Here is a 16,874-nt window from a genome sequence, read left to right as displayed (position 1 = left end):
CCCCCCCCCCCCCTCCTTTCCTTTACTTCTAGTACCATTGGTATAGAACTTAGAATCCAATTGCAGCCTTTTTAGTTCTAATATCCTTTCCTCTTGTCTATGTTTGTTTACTCTGTTCCCCTGTTTCCTTGTTTATTGCTATCGATCTTCATAAACTACTCCTTCGCCTTTTCCTCACACCCTTTGAAATTAACCCCAAATTCCGAGCTTAGTTTGATTATATTTTGCTGTATCCAATCTGAAGTGCTCATGTCTTCTTCTGGAAATTGGATACCTAATGGAATAGCTTCCTCTATACCTCCGTAGCTCCTTCTAAATTCTCCTCCTCCAGTGGTCGTACAATTACCGTTATACTCTTCTCGCCCAATTCTTCTCTATTCATGACTGCCATTTCCACACTCAGTCTCGCGACTTCCAGTTCCCCTCGGCCTCTATTCCATTGCGTGATCTGGCGTTGAAATTTATTTTCCTTTGCTTTGTTTGCTGATATCTCGATATTTATTATATCTACAAGATAGGTTATTGATGTTTGGGCTCTAGAATATTCCACAACGATTGGGTGCAAAAAATTTTGGCCCAAAGTTTTTGGGCCCAAAAGTTCGTTTTGAGCTAATTTTTTCCTGCTATACACATTATTTTCCCCTCCTGTAAATCTCAGGCCCACTTGCATGCGAGACCCCTCAATTGAAGTCCCCACGTGCCCATCCACCTTTTTCGCCGGTTGAGCCTCCTTTATCTTCTGCAAACGCTGATCCTGGGTATTGACCACTGGGTATTTGCCTTTCTCCTCTCTCTACTCCTCTGATAGTCTTACTGTGACTGGAGCTTCGCACCACACCGGAATGATGTAAGTGAAGCCATCACATGTTACTTCTACCTCTCTGGGAATCCTCTCACCATCGCTTCGTACTTTGATTCTGGCCCAATGAAGGTGATTCTTTAGAGAAGTCTCATCCTCCGTCTTGATAAAGCCTCCACATATGTTACCGATCTCCTTGAATACTTTTTGTGACCACAAATTCATTGGTAAACCCAGCAACCTAATCCATACCCAATCTCTCCTTACCTCTGCCGGCCAGCAGCCTGTCGTTCGTTTCTACCATTCAAGCCCCACTTCATCTTCCTCCACACCCACTTACCTGTTAAGACATGCTCTGCTGCCACTTTGTATTGCAATTCAAACATGAAATACCCATCATTCATGGCATACACTTTGACTTGTATCACCAACTTCCACGAATTACAAGCCGATCTTCTTACATTGTTCAAACTAGGGGTTTCGTCTGCTTGGCATTGAAATTTTCCTATGATGCACCTATTCAAGAGATCATTGACTGGTTGCGATTCACCACCTGTGATTCTTACTTTGTTCGCTGTACTCTGTATTTCGGCCTTATCTGTTGCCTCCGTCATCCATCTATCTTGGAAGAGGACTTCTTTTTAAGACTTGTGAAGCTGTTTTCTGTCCTTCACTGCTGTCCCCTGTGTTTTGATTGGCTCATAAATGAACCCAACAATCTTGTGAGCTATATTCCCCCAGCCTTTTTTGGGTGTGGACTCCGGAGTTATTATGACAGACTTGTTTTGGCCTTGTAATGCTATAAAGCTGATGTATCTTCCACTTTCATTGTATTTAAGAGTGCAATAAAATTCTGCAAAGTGGTCTTTCATGTTCCACCACTTTACTGTCCTTCCGTGTGTCTTTGAAGCTTCAATAAATACTGCAACTAACCATTTCAGGACTTTAATGCTATAACTTTCACTCCTCTCATTAATTTTCTTCTGCGCTCCACCCATTCAAACCATTTTCCACCCTCGTCTTTGCATCTCGTAATGTCGTAGGACTCGAACCCTGCATTGTAATAGATGATATCCTCCCCTATTGGGTGTGGTCCGGAAGCCTTGCCGGATCCACCCATCTGAAACCTAGAGTTTGAATAATTTAAGCTAAAAGCTGACAGACCTCAATTAAAGTGCCTGGTATGTATTTGACAGTTTATTGAACTTATTAAATTGACACTAGTATAATTAAAATCTGTGTGAACACTTCATATTTTTTTCATAAGTTATCCATATAATAGCAAAGTTCTTCTATTTGATGTGAATATAATATGATATATGCGAGAAATAAAGGAAAAGAATATTATTGAATTGTTGTTTCTAGATTATTACAGAGACACTTTATGTATAGACACTTCAATAGACACCTTTTCCATCTAGGACACTACAATACAATCCTTTTCTAAGTAGGACACTACATACTAAGGATTGTATATACCTATTACTATCCTAACAATATTTATCCAATTAAACCAAATGCCGAGTCGAACTATATTTTTAAGGTCTTAGGTGTAGTCAAAGCACCCAAGTTAGGTTAACCATATCGAGTGTGGATCCCATAGCCACACCCAAATCGTGTAGTTTCGACACCGGCACGACGATGATTTTGATAGATCTAAGAAGCATAGGTTTTAATTGTTTCGGGCGTAACTGACACTCCTTCAATCCATTACTAAGTATCATTCTAGGGGGACCTTAATTTAGTCTCTTCCTAATCTTTCATTAAATATTACCCCTAAAGCAGTTCAAGGTTTTGTTCCTTGAACAATCATGTCAATGAAAAAAAAAAAATGCTCGAAGAAACATCCGCTTCTCGCCTCAAGTTACCTGCATTTGAGCGCAAATGTGATCGCATCATTGGACCCAACTTATGTCGACATACTGAAGTGCATTAACCCTCACCTTACTTCAGTCATTTTAAGCAAAAAGTGATTGTGTTTCATAACACTGCATTTGAGGTAGCTATATTATTGCATCATGCTTTTCTTTCAACAGTATTCTTTTTCCTTTTCTACGTATAATTTAGCTGCTATTTGCCTTTCTTAACATTGTCTTTTGCTTCATGGAATTTCGGTCCACTGATTTAATCGTTGGTCTTTTAGGTAATATTGTCGCACTGCTACATGCTTTCTTCTGTAACCTCCCACAAGAATGGCTCGAGGGAACTCATCTTATCATTAAGCACCTTAGGCCTGTGACATCTGTTGCAGTATTAAGAATATCATTTCGCATTATGGGTCCCTTGCTTCCGAGGTTGGTAAATGCTCATACCCTTTTCAGTAAGGTACAACTTCTTTCGAGTTTATGTTCATTTTACTCTTAATGTAGGATCAGTAAGGGGTTAAGGGGATTTGAATTTTGATTTACAGTATTCCAAAAAACCTAGATTATTTTCTCATCTTTTCTTAATTTCATAGGCTGAGATATTATATGCACATGTTTGACCGTTCTCCTGCATAATAGTCCTTGTTTTGCCATGTAAAAAGAAAACATGAAAGAGCTAACTTAGTTACCAAGTATGAAGTATAATATTCCACAATCCCTTGCCTACCCCCGTCCCCCGTCCATCCCTTCACCCGGATAATTACCTCTTAAGCATCTCTGGAAGCAAACAAAAATAGATGGAAGGTGCTGGTGTTGTCTTCCCTCTCACCTCATACTCACGTGGGTTATACAAGCCTAGCTTACATTCCGACATCTCAAACTGATTATGCCCATTTTAAGCACCATGCTGCCTATATTTTATCTTAAGATGAATTAGCCACCACGCCTGCTTTAGTCTCAAATATGGTACAAAGAAGTTGCTGAGTGGTGCAACAAAAATTGCTCTCAAAGGCACTTTGGTATAAGAAAGAAGTGATTTATAGTGTTAGCATTTTCAGAATTGTTAAAAATTAGGAAATTATTATTGTGGGAAGTCCCCATTCATTACATATATAGGAATGATTTAGAGTTCTTATGTTGGGGTTTGGCTGTGTAACAAATGGTTTTTACTTTATTTGTAGTTTTTGCAGTTGGAGTTGTGTTTGGGCACACGTTTTACAAAGAATATTTAGAATTCATGTACCTTTTCTAGATGTGGTTTATACTCCCCAATTTCTTCAAACTAGAAAAATCACCCAACTTGACTAATTATCCTAAAACATACCTTCAAATCTGCTCCAAAAGAGTAATATCTCAAAATAGATAGTCACATAATGTCATAGATTAGATCCATACACGAGCTACTACATGCTATTACAAATATTTTTGACTTTATTTGGGATTTTAAAGTCGAGTTGAAGATGGATTTGTGTGATTATAATTTTTTTGTAAATAATATTTCGTTGTTTGAATGTTCTTTTCCTAAAAAGACATGAAATTGTATTTGGAATTTTCATGGACAAACACTGATTTTGAAAAAAATGAAATAATTCTTCAGGAAAAAAAGAGTAAAATTCTAAGGCCAAATGCTTCCTAACATTTTGTCATTAGAGATAAGAATTACTTTACTTTTCAAGATTACTTTTATAAATTTATTAAACCCCAGCATGCTTCTGGGAATTATCAAGAAATTCATCATTTTCATTGCCAACACCTTTTCTTTTCTCATTGTTTAACATATAATTAAGCCCTCTAAGATCTTGATGGAGACACAAGTAGCTTCCACTACCGGCAGACATTGCCGACCAATTGGCAACAATTTTCTTGCATCTTGCAATCCGAACTGAAGACAATTTTTTGAAGTTAGCTTCCTTTGAAGCGGAGTGAATCAGAAGCAAGAAATAATATGTCCTGCTCTAGGAAGAAGTTCCATTGAATCAACAACTATTTATAATAGCTTTGGGATATCAGCATCTTAAGCAAAAGAGGAGATTTCTTTGTTTACTTCTTTGTTTACTGGCTGCCGCAACCCTTTCTTATTCTTTTTTTGTGTCTCTTCTCCTTCCTTTCGGTATCTAGTACAGTTCCTCTCTCCAACAAGCGATGCATTTCTCACCTTTCAAGCATTGTTCATCTATCTGGCAGCTGTTATGGCACCACTATTTCTTTGATGACTGACACTGCTATTTCTGTGTTGTGGCACCACTATTTCTTTGATGACCGACACTGCTATTACTATACGCGATCGGTATCACTCCTCTCATCGTGATTTCCATCAGAGTCAAATTTTTAAATTTCTACTTTGAACTTCTTATTCTCTACTCTAAAAATTTCTTTACTAGATCCAAGGGTTTGAGTCCCTACCCTGAAAGTTCTTTCTTTTTAATCTGATAAATTTCTGTCCCGCTTCTATTACTTCTTTCTCTAGTTCTTTTTCTACTTATAAAAAAGGTTCTCTTTTATCCAAAAGTTCTTGTACTTCTGTTTTGATTAAAAAATAGGACTATCTCCTTCCAAATAAAACATCTTTTTATTCTTCTTAATTTCACACGCAAGTAGAACAAAAAACAGTCGTCTTGTTCTTCATGTTCTAAAAGAAATGTTGTATTTCAGACCAATGAAACTAGAATCCTATCTTCACTAGATGCAAGAGGGATGAAAGCCTTATTCTACTATCCTAACCAGCGTTGATTATTACGACTAGGGGTGTTTGAGGTTCTGATTAAGTCAAAACATTTTCCCCAATGGAAACTAAACCAATTAAGGTACCTTTGCAAATATTGGAAACAAATCAATAATATTATGTTGGTTTTCTTGCTTTGTCGGGCTTATTGGCTTAGTTGGCTTTTGTCAATTTTTTGAAAAATATGTACTACCAAAAATGAATTACTTTTTAAGAACATATATATATATATATATATATATATAAGAAGAAAGGGTCTAATGTACGCAACTTAACTTGCATTTATGTCGGAGACTCTTGACAAGACTTGTACCCGTGACCTCTTTGTCACATTGCAACAACTTTACCAGTTATTCCAAGGTTCCCCTTCCCTAAGCCATATTGAAATGAATATTAAAGTTAGTGTAGCTTTGAACTTGCATAAAAGTTTGTCAACATTATTATAAAGATTTAAGTTGATATAGATTTTTGATTATGGATTTCATCAAAGACAGAGTGTCATGGAAGTATAAATATGCGTCTGTATGGAGATGTTGATCAATTGTTTCATATGTTGGAAAACAGACAGTGTCGCTGCTTTTGAATATTTTGGTGGATGTGTTTGGGAAGAACTCACAGCTGTCAGCACCTATTGAAGCAACGGAAATAAGTGATCTTATCGACTTCCTGTAAGAAAAGAAACTTCTTGTTTTTTGGTAATTGATTTGATGTATTTATTTATTTATTTTTTACACTTTTCCAATTTATACCTGAATCAGGCATCATGTTATTCATTACGAGGTGGCATCTAGTAAACCCAGATCAGAAATTCTGGCTCTTTTTGGAAGAGCAGCAGAAAATTTGCGTCCAGATGTTCAACATCTTCTTTCCCACCTCAACACTGATGTAAACACTTCGGTTTATGCAAAAATCGTCCACAATGCTTAAGAATCTGCTCCTACTGTTAGGTGGTTCCTTGCTTTAATCTAGTTTGACATGCCTCACTTTGTTAATTTACTTCATCTTAATAAATAAATTAAATTAACAAAACATGAAGAGAGGAGACAAGTGTAGTCTCTATCTTCTTTATTCATAATTCTCTTTTTTGATAACTACAAAGGCTATTATTATGTTGTTCCTTGGCCGCAGAAATATGAGTCGATCCGATTTCACATGGATCATCTACATTCTTTTACAACAATCCTCCTTAGATGTCCATGTAGAGAAAATGTACAGAGTTATTCGTATAATTTGCATTGCTTATTGTCTCATTGCATCCTGCTTGAAGGAAACTAGTTGTAAGTTGCTTGTAGGACCTGCTAGTAGGAGTACTGAATAGACATCTATAATACAGTGTACACATAATACTCCTTGGATGTTCATTAATAGATAAATGTTCCTCGTTAAACCTTACAAGGAAAAAACTCAATGGGAAAAAAGTCCCAGTGAAAGAGAGAGTACACAGATAGTCATACGCATCAGCTAGCTGGCTCATGAAAAACCTTACTAGGAAAACCTAGTGGCAAAAACCTTTGTTTAAGAAAAAAGGGTACGTGTATTTTACTCCCCTTGGTGAGGACCACAATTTAGTTGTTGAAGTTTCTGCATTTCAATTTTTATACCATTTTCTCATGCGTTGAAGTTGGTAAGTATTTGATGAATAAATTTACTGGGTTATCGCTTGAAAGAATTTATTAGACGTCAATATCACTATTCTTGAAGAATAATTTTGGTGAAATGTACTTCGTTTTGCCTCAATTTATGAAGCCACGCTTTAATAGAGTTATGATTGCAACATTTGTCTTTGTATTAGACTGTGGGTACTTTAGTATCACACTTCAGGTCACTAGTCCCTTTACTTGACTTGTTCCATACAAGGATTATGAACAAGCTTGCGAAAAGACTTGTAAATGCTGCAGGCATTTTGAATCCTAAAAAAATTTCTTACAAATTTTGCCAGGTGACAATATCCATTAATATTTAAAGTATGACTTCTTCTGGTGTCAGAAATGTAGGTCAAATAAATCTTTATCTAATCAAGATGCATCATTTCAATGAAAACATCCATTATTATTAAAAGCATGACATTTTCTAGTGTCTTGACTGCAAGCCAAATAAGCTTGATGTCGTAGAATACAAATTTTCATAAACTTTACAATGTTGTATACTATATTGTACTACAGATATTGTTGAGAAGATGTCATTTCATATCAGTTTATACTACAACATAGCTTATTGAGATCTTATCACTTCATTATTTTCAGGTACTTGAACCACTCTTGAGGTTTCATTAAGTGTTATATCATAGGCTCTTTAGAGCACATTGCTTTTATCATTATGATGATTTGCTCCTTGATTATTGCAATTGGAACTGATTGGTCTACTCTGCATCATGCATGATGCAGACGTTCTCCTTCCGGGACATTAGATAGGAGCATTTATGTTGAAATGTGAGGTTATTTTTGGGTCAGCAAATGCTTTTGTAATTGACATGAATTATCTTTTAAATGAAGATCATATGATAATTCAACATATTTCTTAGTTGCTTGTTTACTCTCCTTGATCCTAAACCAATTGAAAGGAGAGAATCAATCATAGTTTATTGGTCTGATGTATATCAATATTGAAGCATGCAATATCATATGTTTGATTAATACGTAAATCTTTGTTCTCATTAAGCATAGTTCAACTATGCATTTGTAGGCAATCAGTGCATAATCAATTCGGAAATAAATCAATACTATCAAGATATATTATCTTAATTACATAATCTGACATTTATGCTCGTAACTCAATTTATATTTGAGCGAGCAACTTGTCAATGTCAAACAACCGGTTGACAAAAAGATCATGTGACAATTGCATAGATGTATTTATTTTTAATATTACATGATAGGTGAATGGGACTCAAATTCACCTCTTGGTAGAATTTATGGGATTTGACACCAACATTAGCTGGTGTAATCAATTTATCATAAGAATGAGTAACTAAAAGAATTTTTGAAGAATCTTTCAATACATTTTATTATTCAATAAATTTCTAATTTAATGTGGTATGTGATTTCATTGTGCTTCTACTTACCGTACAAATAATTAACTCTTCTGGAGTTCTTGTTTTATTATTATCAAATATATTATTCAAATATTGGTGGTATGATAAAAAAATTTAGGTGTACCTTTGCTCGTAATAAACTTGGTATTCAAAACTTCAGGTTTAGAAAAAGGTTCTCAAATATTAGACAAAGCCGCATCGAGTAGAGTCGTAATCCTAATGTGAAGCATGACACGTTTATGAATAAAAGCCTATAAAGTGTTTAGTAAACTTCACACCGTTTGTCACATTCGATTTTACCCCTAAACGTAACCGGCGTCGTCGTCCTCTTTGAGGACTAAGACTAGCTTCTTAGCTTACATCATCACATTCATAAGTCGAATTTAGCAAAAATTTTAAAACTTTTTATTACTTCTACTAGGAGGTTTACAAAGACTTGTACATACACATAATATATATATAGAGTATACATAGACCCTTCGTATGGGAAGGTTACATAGCCTTCTACTTTTGTTGCACTTACATATATAAGATAGAACATAGTCCTAAGGATTGTCTCATCTCATACCATCTAAAAGATCATAGCAATTTGGGCATAACCCTACATCAATGTAAAGAAGCCACATATTGTCTTATACAGATCGTACTCAAATGAAAATAGAATGAACATAAGAGTCTTAGAAAGTAACTCCATAAGAGAGATATTGGCATCGCCCTCGGAAAGTGAGGACCAACCCACTTGGATGGTACAGAATATCCAAGTCTTCTTCAAGTCGTCTCGAATGAGCCTTCAACGATCGGAACCTAAAATGTTGGGAAAAAAGGAAGAAGTAGGGTTAGTACGCCACATGTACTAAGTATGAGACCATATGCACATATATTTATAAAACATGCTAAGAAAAGGATATTTTCATAAGTACGCATTTTTCCTTTTAAAACCTTCATGCATATTCAACAATACCATACCCATCAATATTTCACATTTATTAAGTCATAGGCATGCTCATCATAATACCACAACATCCCATCTAGTCCAATCAAACATTCCTATTATACAAGTAGATACATATTCAAGTAACTCTACATCCAAGTTATATTAACAATAAGCATGAATAAGAGTACATTTCATTGTAACAAAGCAAGAGAACTACCCATGAACCCCCTTTCAAGTCAACAAGTGCACTTACCAAGCAAAGCCCCATAACCTTAATCAAGTAACCCAACAAGAATCATGACTAACACCCTACTTCACATAACATGAAATTTAGATATACATTTCATCTTACATTAACAATATAGACCAATACATATCCATAAGTGAACTATCCAACATATAGTATCAACAATATGCAAGTTCATCATATGCATATCATATATCATTATAAGCATAAACATACATGCTAACATCCTCCTAAGACTCCCCTTAAGGCTAACTAGTGCAATGCTTAGATAGAGTCCCATACCCCTACCTACACTAAGCTAGATCCTTAGGTTATCCTAGTTAGAGTTCAATCCTTTGATTCATTTTACCTTTTGGGAACATCTTGTCTTAACCGACATAGACCATATGAGCTAATGTCGAATCCGGTGTCATAAAACCCAACATCAAAGAAAGGTCAATTACTTGCCAAGGTAGTACCAAGACATAAAACATAGCAACTACGTAGATCCACTAGCTAGTATTCCTTTGGGGGTAACATAGTTCAAGAACTAGGAGATATAGTTGGGACCCTCTTCATGCTACATGCATTGTAGTCTCCAATCTCAAGAGTATTTTAGTGCTCCTACCTTCCCTATGTGGAAAGGGACACTCCTCAATCTAGTTCACTCAGTGCTAAGCTAGAGTCCCTTTTTGAAATGTCTTTAAGCCTTTAATTATCAATCATAGCTTAGTTTAGGTCATAGGGTCTAAACCTTGTATAATCATCATCATCAATAGCTCAATAAGAATTGCATGAGTATAAGTTCTTTCAATACAATTCATATAAGAGAGGTTAGCACATTTGTATTTCATATCATATTAAGGCACATTGATCATAATCACCATTCTTATAACATAAACACCTTAATCAACCTCACAACATAATCAAGACATTTCAATTCAACATCATACCGGCCTATAAATCCTAATACAAGGCTTTCTCAAATATAACATCATTGCTCAATTACAATTAACCACTATTGGAATTAAAGGATAAAGATCATAAGACTTACCAAATATCCTTTAGGTCATCATCAATATATTACCATAAACCTTCAATTCAATCCCATTTAAATGTACAACATCATAATTCAATAATCAACATTATAATAAGGCTATAAGAACTACTATAACACAATTCAATACTACATCATAACTTAAGACAAAACACTTAGGTTAATTCACTTTCTAACCTAGAGTATCATCTCAAGAACTAGCATGAAAGACTACAATTCACTCTAATTTGTTCATGATTAATGTAACAACATCAATTTATATCAATTCAACCAATAACCAAGTCAATTGAACCAATCTCAACTTAATTCATATAAATATCCTACCTAGGGTTAAGGGTTAAGGATCATCAAGATACACCATAATTAAGTTAGAATACATGTTAAATTATTCATATTATCCAATAGAAAACACAAACATTTCAATTCATAACCTTATTTTCGAGATTGAGAAGAACCACATGAAACCCAACTTTTGAAAATATTTTGAAGGAACCCTATGAGGAAAAATGTCTCAAAGGTGAATTAGTGTAAGACCTTGAAAATCCAAGACTACTTTTAAAGCCTAACATAGGTGTCATAAAGTCTAAAAAAATGTTTCTGAAGTCCATTTTTAATGAATATAGGTCACTTAGGAGGTTTGAGAACAAAAACGTCCTAAACGTCCCGGAAGTTGGTTCAAAGGTATGTTAGTTTGCCTTAGCCTTTTTTACTAACTTTTAGGAGTTGTAAGTGTACAAAAATTGTAGTAAAGGTAGATAATAGGTGTTTGAGATGTTCCATAGTCGAAATGTCCGGGTACGACTCCCCAAGGACCAACCAAGGGCCCTTGAATACGACTCCTATAGTTTGATGCAGCACTGCCTGGCAGTGCGCATCGACAGGACAAAAGATGGCCCGTGTGTGGATCAGCAGGTTGTCAATGCCACCTTATTACAACACTTAGGCTAGTGTATAAGGTCCCTTTACCTGCACAGTCTCTGGACTCATCGACGCAGTGCAGAGGTGCAGGCTACGGTCTATGTTTGGATCGACGGGGCGTCGATGCCACCATCATCCCACACTTAGACAAATTGGAGGGATCCCTTGCCTGCAAAGTCTCTGACCGAGACGACGGAGTGCAGGAAGGAGGGGGGTTTGTCCGTCAACTCACAGACGGACCGTCGATCAGGGTCTCGTCTGTGAGGGTCAAGTTTCACTGTTAAATTTTCAATGATTTCATTTAATTAATTAAGTGGTTTAGGGGTTAGTTGGGGATTATATAAAGACTAATTAAGTTGATTAAGTTCAACTATAAATACCCTCAACCCTCATTAACCTAAGGACAACTCTCAAAATAAACTTTCTTCCTTCTCTCTACTTTCTCTCTCTAATTAAAAGACTTCATAGAATCTTAGCTTGGGATGTGAATTGGGGGCTAAAAAAGAGTGGATTCATCATCAATTCTCAACAAATCATTAAGGTATGGGTTCTATTCACCTTTGATATCCTTTCCTCAAAGGGTTCCTTCAAAATGGATTTTTAAAGTTGAGTTTTCTTATGAGTTTCATCTAGTTACGAAATTGATGTTGTGAATTTAGTTATTCATGGTTTCTTTAGGGTATAATGGTTATCATAACATGTAATTGAACTTAATTGTGGGTAATTGTAATGGTTTGATTCAAATTGAAGAACATGATCCCTAACCCTTAACCCTAGGTTTGATCTTGATGTGAATTATGTTGGGATTGATTCAATTGACTTTGTTAGTGGTTAAATCATCTTTAATTGTTGTTATTACACTTATAATAAACATATTGTAATGAATTGTAGTCTTTCATGCTAGTTCTTGAATATTGATATAGGTTAAGAAGATAGACTTGGATATCATGTTTTCAAGCTTTGGCTTAGTATTGAATTATCGTATAGTGACTTTTCTAACCTTATTATCATGTTGCTTATTGAGTTATATTAATGTGATACCCTAATTATGTTTATTTGTGGCTTGATGGTAAGGCCGTTATGATAAAATATGGAGGAGGCTTGGTAAGTCTTGATTATCCTATTTCATACTCTAATTTATGGTTAATTGTGATCAAGTCATGATGTTCTGTTGGAGTATGTATTATTTAGGGTTTATAGGATGGAATGATGATTGAATTTAAATGTATAATACTTTGGTTGTGAGGTTTTTTAGGGTTTACATGTATAAGGATGGCGATGTATATCAATGTGCCCTACTATGATGTGATAAGTAAACTGTTAACCTCACTTATATGAATTGTCATGAAAGGACTATTACTCATGCAATTCTTATTGAGATATGATGATGAATATACAAGGGCTAGACTATATGACTTAAACTAAGTTATGATTGTCAATAAATACTTGAAGACATTTCAATAAAGGAACCTAGCTTAGCGCCGAGTGATCTTGTAGGTGAGGGAGTGTCACTTTCCCCAATTAGGGAAGGAAGGGTTCACTATGGTCTTCACGGGGTGTATAGCCTCATGACCCAATATAGGGTCTAGAATTGATATTTCCATGATCCTCCAAGCTCCATAAACTATGTTGCCACCATAGGATACTAGGTAGTTGATCCACCTAGAAAGCTACGTATATATTAGGTTTTACCTTGGCCGATAGATCACCTTCCATCGGTGTAAGGTCTTATGACACCGGATTCCACATTTAGCTCATGTGGCCTATGTCGGTTAAAGAAAGTGTTTCCTAAACTAAAATAAAAGAATGAAGTATAGACTAACTAAAGTGACTTGAGGGGTTTGACTTAGCCTAGCTAGGGGTATGGGACTCTATCTATGCCTTGCACTAGTTTGCCTTGAAGGGAGCTTTGGGAAGTTAATATTATGTATATGGATAGTGATGAATGTAAATATTTTTATATGATGATTATGATGCTTAAGAACATGCAAATGGTCTTAATTACTAAATATATGAATTTATGAATATATGAAGGTTATATTGTGTGAAGTATGATACTAATTATAGTTCTTGTTGGGTGATTTGATTAAGTAGGGTTATGGGTATTTGCTTGGTCATTGCACTTGTTGACTCTATAGGAATGTATGACTTGTTGCCTTACTTTGCTATTTATGTGATTACTCTTATTCATGATTGTGATGATATTACTTGGTGATAAAGTATATGATATTACAGGTTCAAGCATGTTGATATACCTTTGACTTCCTTAACTATTGGTTGTGCATAAGTTCTTAAAGGCGTAAAATGGCATGATTTAACTAAATGTCCATTTTTTACATTTTTTGGTGTTATATGTGTATATGGTCTCATACTTAGTACATGTGAAGTACTAACCCCATTTTCTTCTCTTTTCCCCAACATTTTAGGTTCCGGTCGTTGAAGGGTTTGGAAGGCAATATTGTTGAAGATTTAGATATCTCCTTTTATCCAAGTGGTAGGTCCTCATTTTTCGCAGACGATGCCGATATCACGCTTATGGAGTTTCTTTGTTATGAGTTTAAGACTTCTTTAAGTTCATTCTATTTTCATTGTGTACGACTTTTATAAGCCGATGTGTGGCTTCTTTCTTTTGATGTAGGTCTATGCCCATATTGTGATAATCGATTAAATGGTATGAGATGAGGCAATCATTGAGACTTTATTCTATCTTATATATGTATTTGAAATAAAAGTAGAAGGCTATGTAACCTTGTTATACGAACAAGTCTATGTATACTCAATATTAATATTATTATGTGTATGTAGAGGTCTATGTAAACCTCCGATTATATATAGTAAAAAAGTTTTAATTCTTCCGTATTTTTCAATCGATGAATGTGATGATGTAGTCTAAGAGGCTAGTCCTAGTCCTCAAAGAGGGTGACCACGCCGGTTATATCTTGGGGGGGTGGGGGTAAATGCAGATTTGACAAACTTGATATCAGAGCATGTGGTTGAATATCTTTGAATTGATGTTTCTCTCTACTACATCTATGTAGGTTGGTATTCATAATTGTGAAGCGCGCGACACTTATTAATAAGGACTTAGTTGATGCTTAGGAATCGCTCTCATTTTGGAAATCCATTATCGTGCCTCTAGAGTGTATTACTTATATGATTTCACCTAAAACTTGCTTTTAGTTATAGGAAATTAATACTCGGAGGAATACAGCTAGGAGATGAGGAGATTGCGAATGCGAGAGCTCCTTCCCGTGGAGATCAAGTTCCTCCCCTTGAAGAGGTTGTTGTTGATGATAAAGCTCCGACTAATACTCCACCTATGACGGAGGCCGAGATGAAGGCTATTCTTACTCAAATGGACCAATCCATCACTAATCAAGACCAAGCCACAACAGTTCAAGCCCAAGCTATGACGGCCCAAGCCAATCAGGAGGTTGCACCTAGGGTTCATCAACAAGTTTCTACTATGGCTTCCCGACTTAGGGACTTTACTCGGATGAATCCTCCTACCTTTTATGGGTCTAAGGTTGATGAAGACCTGCAAGAGTTTATTGATGAGGTATACAAGATACTTTATGCTATGGGAGTGTCTACAAGTGAGAAGGCCGAGTTGGCCCCATACCAACTCAAGGATGTGGCCCAAACTTGGTATGCGCAATGGATAGACAATAGACCGCTTCGAGGAGGGCCGGTGACTTGGGAGATCTTCAAGAAGGCATTTCTTGATCGGTTTTTCCCTAGAGAGATGAGAGAAGCCAAAGTAGTGGAACTCATAAACCGCCAAAGGGGTATGCGTGTTCATGATTACTCCTTCAAGTTCATCAAATTGGATAAATATGCTCCTTCCTTGGTCTCCGATCCTAGAGACAAGATGAGTCGATTTGTGACGAGTGTGTCGGATGACTTAGAAGAAGAATGTCATTCGGTGATGTTACGTGACAATATGAACATTTACCGTCATATGGTGCATGCTAGGATGGTGAAGGAGGCTAAAGCTAAGAGGAAGGATAGGGATACAAAGAGGGCAAGGTCCTTTGAGGGTGGAGCTGCAAAGAATAGGCTTGAGATTCAAGACAATACTAGATTTAAGAATAGATTCTCAAATCAAGTTCCATCCGAATTTCCTAAGTCTAGGGATGAAAAGTCCCCTAGGCCGAAAGTCCAAAAGGGGAAGATTGAGAGTCCGTCTATTGATAAACCATCTTGCAATGAATGTGGAAAGAAGAATTTTTGTGCTTGCCTCCTTTTGTCCGACAAATGCTTTGGTTGTGGGAAGGTCGGGCACATGGTGAGAGATTGTCCTAATGCTAAGAAGCAAGAGTAGGTTGGACAACCAAGTGGTTATAGTGATGCGCCAAAGAAGAACCGCTTCTATTCTCTTCATTCTAGGGGTGAGCAAGAGACCGGTATGTTAAAAATCTTTACTATTGATGTGTATGCTTTACTTGATCCGGGTGCTACTTTGTCCTTTGTTACACCTCTAGTAGATAAAAAGTTTGATATTTTACCCGATATTTCGCATGAGCCTATTCTAGTGTCTACTCCAGTGGGAGAGTTGGTTGTTATTAATAGAGTCTATCGAAATTGTCCTATTCATTGACCAATAGAGTTTCTTATGTTGATCTAGTAGAACTCGATATGCTTGATTTTGATATTATATTGGGTATGGATTGGTTGCATGCATGTTTTGCATCCATTGATTGTAGGACAAGAGTGGTGAGGTTTAACTTTCCAAATGAACCCATTGTTGAGTGGAAGGGGGAAAATTCTATTCCTAGAGGTCACATAATATCTTGTCTAAAAGCATGTAAAATGGTGTCTAAGAGTTGTCTTTTCACATAGGTAAGAGTCCAAGATTTTTATTCCGAAATTCCTCCTATTGAGTTGGTCCCCGTAGTGAGTGAATTTTAGGAGGTTTTCCTAATGACCTTCCTAGTATTCCTTGCGAACGAGAAATTGATTTTTGTATTGATTTGCTACCGAAAACAAATCCCATTTTAATTCCTCCATGTTGGATGGATCCGGACGAATTGAAGGAGTTGAAGTCTCAACTTAATGATTTGCTTGGCAAGGCTTTATAAGGCCTAGTATATCTCTATGGGGTGATCCATTGTTATTTTTCAAAAAGAAGGATGGGTCTTTGAGAATGTGTATCGACTAATATCAACTCAACAAAGTTACTATTAAGAATAAGTATCCTCTTCCGCGGATTGATGACTTATTTTACCAACTCCAGGGGGCAAGTTACTTTTCAAAGATAGACTTGAGGTCGGGGTATCATCACCTTAGGGTGAGAGGGGAGGATATAGAAAAGACGACCTT

At 36.2% G+C, this 16,874-nt stretch overlaps 2 protein-coding genes across 2 annotated transcripts in view; both read left to right on the top strand.

Annotated features, from left to right (window-relative positions):
• The window catches only part of LOC107020304 (mediator of RNA polymerase II transcription subunit 23), a 49,615-nt gene extending 41,658 nt beyond the window's left edge, over window positions 1-7,957 (top strand). The window contains exons 19-22 of the mRNA XM_015220606.2: window positions 2,943-3,124; window positions 5,951-6,054; window positions 6,145-6,333; window positions 7,630-7,957. Coding sequence (XP_015076092.1) covers window positions 2,943-3,124; window positions 5,951-6,054; window positions 6,145-6,313 — 455 coding nt within the window. The 3' untranslated portion in view covers window positions 6,314-6,333; window positions 7,630-7,957. The remainder of the gene's footprint in view (window positions 1-2,942; window positions 3,125-5,950; window positions 6,055-6,144; window positions 6,334-7,629) is intronic.
• A 4,685-nt stretch (window positions 7,958-12,642) lies between these two features.
• LOC107019373 lies at window positions 12,643-15,876 on the top strand. Its single transcript, XM_015219889.1, has 3 exons — window positions 12,643-12,656; window positions 14,733-15,161; window positions 15,528-15,876. Exons 1-3 carry the CDS (start codon window positions 12,643-12,645, stop codon window positions 15,874-15,876), a joined length of 792 nt encoding a protein of 263 aa, XP_015075375.1.
• Window positions 15,877-16,874: the final 998 nt, after the last annotated feature.

Source organism: Solanum pennellii, chromosome 5 (assembly GCF_001406875.1).
Source record: "Solanum pennellii chromosome 5, SPENNV200".
Taxonomy (NCBI): domain Eukaryota; kingdom Viridiplantae; phylum Streptophyta; class Magnoliopsida; order Solanales; family Solanaceae; genus Solanum; species Solanum pennellii.
Note: the sequence above shows the minus strand (reverse complement) of the source record. Positions and strands in the feature narration are given on the sequence as shown.

Excerpts from the sequence above, each read along its gene's own strand:
- LOC107019373 (XM_015219889.1), top strand. Across the intron at positions 15,162-15,527 it reads TCTACAAGTGAGAAGGCCGA|GATGGTGAAGGAGGCTAAAG; the intron begins GTTGGCCCCATA and ends GGTGCATGCTAG.